The sequence below is a fragment of the Pelophylax lessonae genome (genome assembly GCF_965119305.1).
Source record: "Pelophylax lessonae genome assembly, chromosome: 1".
Taxonomy (NCBI): Eukaryota; Metazoa; Chordata; class Amphibia; order Anura; family Ranidae; genus Pelophylax; species Pelophylax lessonae.
The window spans coordinates 310,885,651-310,899,332 of record NC_138768.1 but is presented as its reverse complement, the minus strand read 5'-3'; the positions used below and the strand labels follow the sequence as shown (position 1 = coordinate 310,899,332).

At 47.5% G+C, this 13,682-nt stretch overlaps 1 protein-coding gene across 1 annotated transcript in view; it reads right to left on the bottom strand.

Moving 5' to 3' along the window:
• Positions 1–13,682, bottom strand: part of POLE (DNA polymerase epsilon, catalytic subunit) — a 169,566-nt gene that overhangs the window by 42,794 nt on the left and 113,090 nt on the right. The window contains exons 30-35 of the mRNA XM_082243081.1: positions 13,062–13,274; positions 12,738–12,950; positions 12,503–12,646; positions 7,516–7,656; positions 7,131–7,284; positions 6,580–6,686 (exon numbers count right to left, since the gene is read on the bottom strand). Coding sequence (XP_082099207.1) covers positions 6,580–6,686; positions 7,131–7,284; positions 7,516–7,656; positions 12,503–12,646; positions 12,738–12,950; positions 13,062–13,274 — 972 coding nt within the window. The remainder of the gene's footprint in view (positions 1–6,579; positions 6,687–7,130; positions 7,285–7,515; positions 7,657–12,502; positions 12,647–12,737; positions 12,951–13,061; positions 13,275–13,682) is intronic.

Sequence of the window (13,682 nt, the reverse complement as noted above, 5' to 3'; positions counted from 1 at the left end):
TGCAGAGTGCCCACAGCCTGCCTCCTTTCAATGTGGAGTGCCCCCTTTCAATGCGGAGTGCCCACAGCCTGCCCCCTTTCAATGTGGAGTGCCCCCTTTCAAAGTGGAGTGCCCACAGCCTGCCCCCTTTCATTGTGGAGTGCCCACAGCCTGCCCCCTTTCATTGTGGAGTGCCCACAGCCTGCCCCCTTTCAATGTGGAGTGCCCCCTTTCAATGTGGAGTGCCCACAGCCTGCCCCCTTTCATTGTGGAGTGCCCACAGCCTGCCCCCTTTCAATGTGGAGTGCCCCCTTTCAATGCGGAGTGCCCACAGCCTACCCCCTTTCAATGTGGAGTGCCCCCTTTCAATGTGGAGTGCCCCCTTAGTGCCTAGAATGCAGAGTGAACAGCATACCAAGCCACAGTGACTTACCTGTTTTAGCGGCGGCTTCCTCTTTAGTCCCCGCATCTCTTCGAGTCCTCTGAGTCCCGCCTCCTCCTCGGCCAATGGCATTGGCCGAGGAGGAGGAGGATCCGTGAGACAGTAGCAAATTTTCATTCGCTACTGTCACACAAATGGACGAGCTCGATGCGCGCTGCTCTGCGCCTTGGGTCCACCCTTTTAGGAGATTCACAGTGTTAGAAAGGAGCCATCGGCTCCTTCTGACACAGCGGCACGGGGGGGGGGGGGGGGGTCGCTCAGCTCAGACAGTCAGTCTGAGTGAGGATAACTACCAGTAGTCGCTGCAGGGCAGAGCGTGAGGCGCGAGCGGGGGGCGTGGCAAGGACTCCACTTCTGGCTCCGGAACTGGCAGGCAAATGTGTATTTGCCGTATAAGACGCACCAACTTTCCCCCCCCCCCAGTTTTGGGGAAGAAAAAGTGTGTCTTATACGGCGAAAAATACGGTAGTTACTTTATCACTGAAATCTCCAATCTCCCCCGTTAACCCCACGCCCCCTCTCTTACTCTGCACGCCCACACACACACACAGATAAGTGATCCTCAACAGGTATACTTTAAAGTGGTTTTGCGTTATGCTGGCCATAGGCAGGGCCGGATTAGGAACATTATGGGCTTGGTGCTGAAGATTTTGGTGGGCCTTAAGAGCTGTGCGTCGGCCTGCGCCCTGAGGTGAAAGGGTGCAGGTGTACAGGCCAAATGCTATGGAAGTCCCAGGCTTCCATAACAGCCCTGCAGCAGCGAGCGTGGCGCACCTTGAGGTGAGGTTGAAGGACACAGCTGTGCATACCTAACAACACTACAGAAGCTGAATACCTGGCTTCCATTAGGACTGCCCGCAGTGCCTGTTAATCCCACCACCCAGCTCAGGTGGTGAATGCGGAATGCAGGACCGGTCAGGCCAGGGGAGATCTCTCCCTGTTGGCCTATTGCTTTCCATGCATGGCCTGTTCTTTTTGGGCAGCTGGGCCCCGGGCCACATCATAGGGTGTTTGTGGCCAAATTGTACAGTGGGAGGGTCCTAAAGAAATATTGTTAAATAAAACTAAGAATGCATAACACACAAGCACAGGGTTCAGGAGAGAGTAATACAGCTTGCTGGGTTCAGGAGCGCGCAATACCCAGATTGCTGGGTTAAGGACAGCGTAACACACAGAGAGCTTGGTTCAGGACAGCATAATACACAGAGCACTGGGTTCAGGACAGCATAATACACAGAGCGCTGGGCACAAAACAGCGTATTACACAGAGCGCTGGGCTCAGGATAGCATAATACACAGAGCTCTGGGCACAGGACAGCATAATACACAAAACGATGGGCACAGGACAGCAAAATACACAGAGTGCTGGGCACAGGACAGCATAATACAGAGCGCTGGGCACAGGACAGCATAATACAGAGCGCTGGGCACAGGACAGCATAATACAGAGCGCTGGGCACAGGACAGCATAATACAGAGCGCTGGGCACAGGACAGCATAATACAGAGCGCTGGGCACAGGACAGCATAATACAGAGCGCTGGGCACAGGACAGCATAATACAGAGCGCTGGGCACAGGACAGCATAATACAGAGCGCTGGGCACAGGACAGCATAATACAGAGCGCTGGGCACAGGACAGCATAATACAGAGCGCTGGGCACAGGACAGCATAATACACAGAGCTCTGGGCACAGGACAGCATAACACACAGAGTGCTGGGCACAGGACCACATTAGATACAGGAGGATGTTGGGCACAGAGTACAGGGTTCAGATCAGTGTCGGCTGGTGCTCAAAATTTTTGGGGGGGCGCAAACAGAAAAATGTAATAGGCATTGCTTTGGGGCAAAAAACGCGGTAAAAAATTGCGTGACTTTGAGGTCAGACAAGTGTGAAAGGGGCCTTCAGTAATCAAGGTACAGTGCCTTGAAAAAGTATTCATAGTCACCCCTTGAAATAATCCACATTTTGTCATGTTAACTTACAACCAAAAACGTAAAATGTATTTTATGTGATAGACCGGCACATAATTGTGAAGTGGAAGGAAAATGATAAATGGGTGATTCTGGGCAGTATCTTCCGCCCCCCTCCTTCCACCAATACTGATCCTGGTCAGTCCCCAGTGTACCCCCCCCCCCCCCCCCCCCATTGAGGGTACAGTAGTAAGGGAGATAATGCATATGGAGATGAGGGATGTATAGATATTAGGGGTTGTGATTTATATGAATATAAGGGAGTGCAGTAAGGGAAGTATGGAGATTGGAAGGAAAATAGATATATATCTCTATATCACTAAGAGGTTAAGGAGTTATCTATTGCAAAGAGGGGGTGCAGTGAGGGGAAATGCATGGAGAGAGCAGTAAGATGTATGTATGACAAAGTAAGATGCATGTATGACAATAGGTGGGGGAAAGAGCAGGGTTTAATGATGTACATGGAGGGGGGTGCAATATGTGTTAATTCATGGAGATGGAGGTGAGTAAGGGGTTAATGTTTAGAGGTGCAAAGGGTTAATGTTGTACACAGATGGAGGAGGTGCAATATGTGGTAACTCATTGATATGGGGTGTGAGTAATGGGTTAATGCATAGAAGGGGGTGCAGTATTGGGTTAACCTCATAGGCGTGCACAGCCTATTGCATTAGGATGTGCATCCCAAAGCTCAAAGACACATGCTTGTGTGTATATATATATGTATATATATATATATATATATATATATATATATATATATATATATATATATATATATATATATATACACACACACACACACATATACATACATATACACACATATACATACATACATACATATACACACACACTATATTGTCAGAAGTATTGGGACACCTGCCTTTACATGCACATGAACTTTAATGGCATCCCAGTCTTGGTCCGTAGGGTTCAATATTAAGTTGGCCCACCCTTTGCTGCTACACCAGCATCAACTCTTCTGGGAAGGCTGTCCACAAGGTTTCGGAGTGTGTCTATGGGAATGATTGACCATTCTTCCTGAAGCGTATTAGTGAGGTCAGGCACTTGATGTTGGACAAGAAGGCCTGGCTCGCAGTCTTCGCTCTAATTCATCCCAAAGGGGTTCTATGGGGGTTGAGGTCAGGACTCTGTGCAGGCCAGTCAAGTTCCTACACCTCAAACTCGCTCATCCATGTCTTTATGGTCCTTGCTTTGGGCACTGTTCCAAATCATTTGGTGGAGGGGGAATTATAGTGTGGGGTGTTTTTCAGGGGTTGGGCTTGGCCCCTTAGTTCCAGTGAAGGGAACTCTTAGAGCGTCAGCATATCAAGACATTTTGGCCAATTTCATGCTCCCAACTTTGTGGGAACAGTTTTGGGATGGCCCCTTCCTGTTCCAAATGACTGCACACCAGTGCATAAAGCAAGGTCCATAAAGACATGGACTTAGCATGGGTGGTGGAAAATTAACTTCAAGTGCAATAATTTACATTAAAATAGTAACTTAAACATATAAAATTAAGTGTAACAATCTAAAAAATAAAAATTCTAAAGTTCTCTACTGGTGTGAACCTTCCAACTAAAAAGTTTTTGCACTTAAATTGTATGACAAATATCTGTGGAGGGGTTGCACCATCCCTGCTAAGTTTTGAAAAAGATATATGCCTTATTTTCCTTTTGATGTGTATTACATGTGAAATCACATATCTCTGGTATTATTGCACTTGAAGTTAATCTGTATGGCAAATATCTATATGAGGAGTTTCTACCTTCATGTTTATGTCTTGTTTTCAGTTTTGTTTGTTTTCAGTGCAGTTACATATTACAGAAACAGGTATTGTGGTAATATTTAACTTTATTAGATTTTCATACACTAGAGGGTTCCACCATTAGTGAGTTAGCGCTGCACATTTTTTTTTTTGCAGTGTGGGAACACCCAACAGTGCTTAGCAGAAAGCCTTTTACTGACACTTTTTATTTTACCAGTAGTTAATTGTAAATAGTAGTGTGGCGATTACCTTTTATACTAAAGATCGGCATGTGGCATTAATAAACATCAACAGATATCAGTTGTGCCAAACCAGGCCAGCCCCCCATGGCCAATGTGCCTGGTTACTGAGTTCATCTCCCCATCCCTGCACTCAGTGCACTCATGGGCATTGATAGGCAGCACTGTCGGGCACTGAGTGGCAGCACTATAGGTGGCACTGATTGGCAGCACTGATGGGCACTTATTGGCAGCACTGCTGGGCACTGATTGGCAGCCCTCCTGGGATCTATTAGGCAGCATTGGAGGGCACTGACAGGGGTCACTGATGGGCACTGATGAGGCGGCACTGGTGGGCACTGATAAGGTGGTAGTGATGGGCACTGATGAGGCGGCACTGGTGGGCACTTATAGGTGGTACTGATGGGCACTGATAGGTGGGACTGATAGGCACCACTTATGGACACTAACAGGGGAGAGGGGGGGAGTTTCAAATTCAGCAGATAGTGAGGCTTGCAAGAGCCGCTCAGTGTGTATGACACCGTCATGTAATGTAACTGCTTGCAGGGAGGAAGACCAGCTGTCAAAACTCAGCGGTGACGTCGGGGGTGAGCGAGATCGAGCAGCTGTCAAACACCAGCCAATGAGTGGGCTGCTTAAGAAAGGGGCGAACCACAAACGAAGCACCCGCCCAGACCCCATCCCATTGGCTGGTGTTTGATAGCTGTTTGGCCCCGCCCACCACCGCTGAGTTTTGACAGCTGGTCTTTCTCCCTGCAAGCAGTAACATTACCTGACCGTGTCAAACACACTGAGTGGCTCTGGCAAGCCTCACTATCTGCTGAATGTGAACCTACCTGCAGGCTACACACTACTTGGATGCAGCATTTCACGGTCCAGCCTGGTGCTATGCTGCCATGCTGGACCAATCACAAGACAGCAGACGGAGAGTGGGAGTGTTCGGGGCGCAGAACGATGCGCCCCGATTACTCCCACTGTCGTCACTCCCACTGACTCCCACTGTCGCTCTGCACCCCGAGGACACTAAAAGGCCGCCAATCACCTTACAAGTAAAGAGGGACATGATGCTAAAGCCCCCACCCCACTCATAGCCAGCGATGTGTCCGGCGCCCCGCTGCCATATTAAAGGTACACTTTTTTTTTTTAATGCTGATTTTACACAGTGACTAGCCTTGGGGGGAGGGGGGGGGCGGTGCCCCTGTGCCCCCTATTGACCAGCCGCCACTGGTTCAGAAGTTTGCTATGCAGAGAGAGGACTTCTGCCCCCACATCCAAAGCTCACCTCTGCACTCTTCTCTCACACATCTCTGCATTCTGCAGCCACTTCCTAACCCTGCCTCGACAGCTAAGCTCTGCATTCAGCTGCTTCAGCTTTGAGCCCTGCTTTCCCACTGCCCTCACCTTTGCACAAACAGATCTCCCCCCTAACCTTACCTCAGAAGCAGCCAGTCTCAGCCTCCCACAGTCCATTTGTGGCTCTGTCTCTCCTTCACTGGGCAGCGGCAGTCAGATCGTCGAGCAGGGTGCCTCAGCATTTCGAGCACCAGGCTGTTTCTCAGCCAGCAAGCCCTCTTTGATGCCCATAACACATCTGTGCCCGGACAGCTGTCTCTCTGTGTCCTGAGTGCTGTGCAGGGAGGTTCGGAGGGAGCAGCGCGCTGTCACTTGTAGCACAGGAGCCAGGCTTCTGTGTTGACAAGTGACAGAAAACAGAGGTGACGGTGAATCTGGCCAGCCAGGGCCTATATTATCGTAGGAGCCTGGTGCTGAGGCACCAATTGCCCCTACGATAATCCGGCCTTGGTCGTAGGTTTGCTATTTTCATTCAGCCAGTGAGCACAAGGAAAAAAAGAAACAGGATTCCTTAATCCACACAAGCAAGGATGTTTCCCCTCACTGCATTACATTCTCTACATCCTCGATCAGTGGCAGTGTCTCCCTTCATGCACACAGAGTAAAACAAATTCAGTTTACAATAGTGCGCATATAGTCACAAAAACAGAAAGGGAGGAAAAAATCTCAAAAAGGAACACAAAGAAAAAAAACATCAGATGAACCAAAGCATTATGCACTTTACTCAGAAATTAGAAAAGGAAAAAAAAAAAAAGGGAAAAAGATTGCTTAGCGTTTCAGTCTAAGTATATTAATAAAGATATAGTATAGAAAGGTCTCACCGTGTCCACTACAAACACAGCAGCTTTTCTCTGAGATGGTATAAACAGTCCAAACAGTGCTTTGTGCCCTTGAGAATTGTGGTATAAATAAATATGCCGGATACTTCCTGGGAAAAAAAAAATTAAAAACACAACATGCATTAGAATGTAAACATTATTAAGATAGGATTAAGAAGTTGCGGTAAAGGAAATTTGTGAACCAATCCATTAAGTGTATGCTTCAGCCACCAAAAAGCTGCACAAGCAAAAACGTTTCTACATGATTTGGCAAACTATGCTTTACAGAAAACCCTGAGCAAATCAGAATGGTATTGGTCTCCAAAAAGAGAAGGTTTAATGTCTTTACCACAAATAGATCATCATGTGCTTTTATGGTGACAAGTAATCTAAGCACTTAAACATAGAGCCAACATAAACAAAGGTATAGCCTAAAGACTCTGGACACTGGTAAAAACAAGGCTAGAGTGCAAACTAAAGCATCACGTGGTAAAACTACCCATAGAAAATAAAGTTATGAGATAAAGCTGGTTTCTTTTGTGGTTGTTGAATACCTGGCTCTAGGTAGCTATACTGAGCTAGAGACTTCATTTCCAAGCAATCCAGCTCAAAGATATCCGTTTCTCTTCCAGAATAGTGCCGAACCATCTGCTTATTCACCATGCACACACATCCAAGCTGGACCACAGCCCGTAAGAGCAAAGGGACCTAAGTATGCAGATTAACAAGCAAGATTTATTAAACAAATACTTCATGAAAGTGTAATGTTCCGTTGAGAGGTTTGTTTTTTCTTGTAATATGTAGTTTGTTAATCAAAAATAGGAAAATCTCAAACCTAACCTCTTCTTGGCCCAATATCTATATTTTCATAAAAACATGCGACATGCAACTGATGCTAAAAGTTTGCTGCACCCTCAGAAAAACATACTGAGCCACTACCTGAGTCTCATACACTCCTTCAATATCGGGAGCAGACAAGTCTGCATTGATTTCATTGATGTGCTCCTGGTACATGTCTTCAGGCACTGAATATTCATACAGGTGGTACACGGGATTGGAGCGAGGTAGGATTCTGTTCACCTGCAGAAGATAGAATAAATGCAATTTCACAGTATAGATAGAGGATACTGCATAATATCAAAAAGCATCACGGTACCTGCTTGCAAAAATATTAAAATTTTACATTTTGCCTAGCAAAATGCTCTGCAACATTTAAAAAAAAAAAATAACACCCCAAAAATAAACTGGCAAACCTTGCAAATAATGGGATTTTTGACTTACCGTAAAAACAATTTCTCTGATGTTAGACGGACACAGCTCCTTCTCTTCTTGACAGTTGGGTTATGCTGCCCCCTACAAGAGTAGGACACAAGGCAGGAAAAAGCTTGACTATGCCTATGGGGCAGTCCCATAGGGTATACACCCACTCTCAGTCATAGGCACTCAGTTTTGTTATAAGCAGTGTCAGAAGAAAGCCAACTCCACAGAGGGGTGGGTGCTTTGTCTGTCAATGAACAACAGAGAAATGGATTTTATGGTAAGTTAAAAATCCCATTTTTTCTTTCGTTCACTGACGTACACAGCTCCCTATCTTCTTGACAGTTGGGACATCCCAAAGCAGTGTCAAACATGAGGGGTGGGAACAGCAAGCAAAAAATTCCCAAGGCTAAACTGTAGCCAACCAGGCAACATGGAGCTCAACCATAAACAACTGTAGCTAACCTGAAAAAAACAATACAACCTCAAAGAGGACCAGGTCCTCTAAACCGCAGCCTGCAAAACACTGCGGCCAAAAGAAACATTCGCAGATGCCAATACATCCACCTCATAAAAACTTTGTGAAAGTGTGCACAGATGACCAAGTGTCCGCCTTGCAAACCTGCGTCACTGACGCCTGATGATGGGAGGCCCAGGAAGCCCTAGTAGAGTGCCCCTTGATGGGGAAAGGAGGCACCTGACCCCTGATGGAATAAGTCCTGTCTGATCATTCTGGAAATGGTCGCAGAGGAAGCAGGCAACCCTTTGAGGTTCGTCCGTGAGCACAAATGGAGAGTGACTTTCTGAAAGACTCCATAGCTGCCAGGTACTCCCTGATTGCCCGGACCACATCCAGAGCATGCAAGGAAACATCCTTTGGATGTTTAGGCCTAGGACACAGGGAAGGCAACACATCGTCTTCATTCAAATGAAAAACAGACACAACCTTTAAAAGGAACGATGGACAAGGGTGAAGAACCACTTTATCCCTGTGAATCCCCAGATAAGGTGGACAGGATAACGCCGCCAGTTCCGACACCTTGCGTGCAGAGGTTATAGTCAACGAAAAAGGCCACCTACCGGGACAGCATAAGCAGGGATTCTCCTGAATGTTTTCAAATAGAAGCTTCTGCTAGAGCTGAAAGCACCAAATTGAGGTCCCAAGGCGGCAACAGAGCCCGCCCTGCAGGGACCATATGTTGCACACCCTAAAGAAAGGAACGCACCAAGGAGTGTGTGGCCAAAGGTCGTTGGAAGAAGACCGCCAAAGTTGACACCTGGCCCTTGATGGTACTCAAGGCCAACTTCTGTTCAACCCCCCTGTTGAAGGAAGGTTAAGATTTGAGCCACGAGAAGGAGCGAGGATGAACCCCAAGTGACTAAAAACAAGCAATGTACGTCTTCAACATACAATAGTAGATCTTCCTAGAAGTAGATTTCCTAGCTTTCAACAGTGTAGGAATCACCGATTCAGATAAACCCCAATCCTTCAGCACCTGGTGTTCCACCACCAAGCTGTCAAAGCCAGCGACTGTAAAGCAGGATGGAAGATCATTCCTTGGGACAGCAGATCCTCCCTGGGAGGAAGCTTCCAAGGAACATCGGCGACAAGTTGCACCAGAGCGGCGTACTAAGCCACACAATGCCAGTCCAGAGCCACTAAGGCGACCAGAATCCCTTCGGTCTCGAACTTACATAGAAGTCTAGGCAGAAGTTCGAGAGAAGGGAAGGCGTAAATCAGCGGATACTGACCCCACGGGGCCACCAGCACGTCTGTGGCTTCTGCTAGGGAATTCTTTAACAAGCCATAAACCTCTGCACCTTTCTGTCGAGCCGAGACACCAACCAATTCAGCTTGGGTGTGCCCCACCGGACACACAGCTGATGGAACACCGGATGAAGGGACCACTCCCCTTGGTTCAACAGCTACCAACTGAGGTAATCCGCCTGTCAATTTTCCACCCGGGGAATGCGTACAATGGAGAGGGCTGTAACAAACCGTTCCGCCCACCTTAGAATGCCGGCTACCTCCAGAGCCGCTAGAACAATTCTTGTGCCCCCTTGGTGAATAACATAAGCCACGGCCATGGCATTGTCCGATTGCATGCGCACTGGACAACCCTGAAGACAATCCGTCCAACGATCCAGACACAGTCTGATCAGTAGTCTGGACTCTTCCAGCATCCAGATGCCCTGAACAGAATGGGGGCTGAGGACGCCTCGCCAGCTGGACAGGCTGACATCCGTGCTGACCACAGTCCAATACAAGGGGAGGAAGGATTTTTCCCAGCCAAAGCAGCGGAGATGGAAGCCACCATATGAGGAACTCCCTCGTTCCCCGACTCAGCTGGTCTGGCTGTCCAGAGACTGCGGAGTCTTGTTTGATTTGGTCAGAATATCTCTTGAAGGAACCTCGTATGAAACTGTGCAAACAAAACCGCCTCGAAGGTAAGTACCATCAGGCCCAGCACCCGCATGCCAGTCTGGAGAGAGGACCACCTATTGGACAGCAGGATGCAAATTGCAGCCTGCAATTTCTGGAGTTTGTCCAGAGGTAGGAGCACTCTGGCTAAGGCCGAGTCCAGAGTCAGGCCCAGATAGTTCAGCTTCGTTGATGGAGCCAGAGCAGACTTTCAAAATTCAGAATCCAACTGAAATCGCAGAGTTTGTATTGAGATCTCCAGGTTTTCCACCAGAGCAGAGGGAGACTCCGCTCGCAGGAGGAGATCGTCCAAGTAGCCCAGTAACACGATCCCCCATTGGCATAGCAAAGCTAGCACCGGGGCTAACACCTTTGTGAAGACCCCAGGCAAGACCAAAGGGTAACACCACAAACTGATAAAGTGTCTCTCCCACAGCAAAGTGAGAAAATGCAGGTGATTTGCCAGACCAGGTTCGTTTGGATCCCCTTGAAGAGGCCCTGAAAGGTTTTGAGCCCTTGTCAGTCGACCCTGAAGGACAAACGAGAAGGTAGGCCCACATCTGCGACTAAGTTCCTTGCCCTTAGTATCCGGCGGAAGAAAAAGTACTATCGACCCTGTGAGACCTTTAATGATGTCATCCAGGGTAGCTCCAAACAGGCAATCTCCTTGGAAAGGAAGATCAGTCAAGATCTTTTTTGAAGTCTGATCCGCAGACCAGCCTTGAGGCAAAAACACGCCGAAGAACCACTGTCAAAACAGAGAGGCGGCCCATCAGGGGAGCCGCAGCCAAAGAGGCATCACAGATAAACTGCAGCCCCTGGACCAGCTGGCCTGCCACCTCTGAAAAGGCAGAGAGGAGCTGTTCCCCCTCCAGGTCAAAGCGTAAGAGCTTAGCACACTCAGTCAGAGTTTGCGACACTAGGGCAATGGTTAATTCCTGGCCACACTGCCGAACCAGCCAGAGCGTACATATTGCAGGCCACAGCCTCCGCCTTCCGGTCAGCCGGTTTCTTAAAGGCCGGGGGACTATTCAACTGGAACCACAGTTGCCTTGTTTAATCTGGAGGGTCCACAACAGGTGGCACAGTCTACATATTAAGAAGGGTCTCCTCATAGTGATAAGGCCTAGTAAAGCGCATAGGAACCCCACAGGGACGCTGTAGTCGTCCCCACTCTTTAGCGACAATTATGTCAAAATAGGCAGGGAAAGAAAACACCTTTGCCACTCTTGATGGCTTGTGAGTACCAAAGGGTACCTGTACCTCAGTCGCAGATTGAGCTGTGTCCTCCATCTTTAGGGTCTCACGCACAGATACAATCAGTGCATCCACCAGCGCCTTTTTGTGTGTGGTCACAGACGTGGAGGAATCACACTATCAGAGGATTCCAGGCGCATGGTGACTCACGTCCGCAGCCGCCGAATCAGATTCAGGATCTGATGAGACAGATGAAGCAGGAGAAGGCGAGGGGCGCTTTTTGCTAGCCCGTCGCCCGAAGCCACCTCCACTCGGGGCACAAGGGACTCCAGGACTGCCGTCAGTACATGGATGGATGGTTGGGACCCGCAGCCTCAGAGGGGATCAGGTGGGGAAAAATTCTTCAGGGACCCCATTAGCGAAGAGGAGAATCCACACAAAAAAAGTGTATAACACCACTACGGACACCCCCACCCCGCTGGTGGCACCACAGGGTCCAGCACAGATCACTACCACTGCTACAGCAGAGAGAGGGAGAGAAAACCCCACAAAGACTCACCACCACCGATCAGGCACCTACAGCACCAGCAAACTGCACCTATGCGGCAATCAGGAAGAGAAAAAACCCAGGAGTCAGCACTAGGGGATGAGGACGGGCACCCACCACCGAAATCACCGCCCTACAGCTTCAAAAACATGGTCGTCGCTATTTTCAATGAGGAAAACCACAAGAAAATGCAGCCGATAGTAGATTCTCACAGGAACAAAATAAAGATAGGAAAAAATTCCAATTTGGCTGAGAGTGGGAGTATATCCCCTGGGACTGCCCCATAGGCGTAATCAAGCTTTTTCCTGCCTAGTGTCCTACTCCTGTAAATTGATGATTACATGCAATACTAAGTTATGGCTGGTTTGCTTTCTGTTTATATTGTCTCTGTTTTTGGTGTTCTTTTTTATGTATGTTTCTAGCTTGGAAAAAGTTTTTTTCTTTCAATAAAAGCGAACTGATTTAAAAAAAAAAAAAAAAAGCAAAGCATGTTTGTTACTCACCTTTCTGTACACTGCCCCCTCCTCGGTTTTGGGCACACGCTGATTTACATAGAAAATGCGTGGTATGTTGATCTTGATGCAGTGCAAATCACTGCCAATCACAGCCCATAAACGGAAAATACCTGGTTGACTACTTTCTCCGATCTTTATTAAAAGAAAGTTACATGTATATTTTTAGTGTGTTGCATTCACTGTGTTTTACATCACTTGTAAAAATAAACAAAATATTAGAAACCTGCACGATCTGCCAGGGCATGTCGAGGATGCTACGAGCTGTTTTACGCAGGAAGTGGCCTAACCCAGCAGCATGGGTTTCTCGAACTACACCTCCTGCTCCAGGAGCTGCATCTCCATCCTCTAAACGACGCTTCTTTTGACGCTCTTTGCGCTGACGTGCCTGAAGCTCCCACTTTTTCTTGTGGTAACGCAACCAGAGAAGTCTCTCCTCCTACAGAAGACATGGTTTACAAAACTACTATATATATATATATATAGTCAATTCCCAGAAACCAGCAAACAAACTATATACAGAATAGACAGTTAAACACAATTTACTTACTTTTGTGGAGCCCAGAGGAGGAGGAGGACCCAGGACCTCTCTCCAAGACTGTGTAAGCGCCACATCCTGGGAGTCACCCTGACTCTCCTCGGCTGTTGGTATACGCTTTCTTTTTGTACTTATAGGAACAGCAGGCTGGAGGCGTTTACCTACACCAAAATCCTCGATATCTTGAGTCGAAGAAGGATCCTGCTCCTGGAGGTGAGCTGTGACCTTAAGAAAAATTTCTTGTGATTAGCAAAAATTTTACTGTGAATATAGAATGAAACTGAACACACAGGTTCAGGCTGCTTTTAAGAAACATTGGAGACCTGTCCATTACCATAGTAACTACTGAGCAGCATCACTGATGAAATCTAGTCCTTTTGATTTGTTCCTTTACCAGTCACTGATGCTACTGTTATTCATAATATTTATGCCATATGCCATAGTATGAAAAAATTACAATGGCTACATTCCAATGACCAAGGTAACAGGAAAAAAAATCTGACCTTCCAACACAACCTAGATGCATAATTCAGCATCAAAAATAACTTTGTACTGTACAATACAGTGTGTGTGTGCATCTCAAGTATGACCTCAGGGGAAGAAAAAAAAAAAGAAAAGAAAAGTCATTAGCAA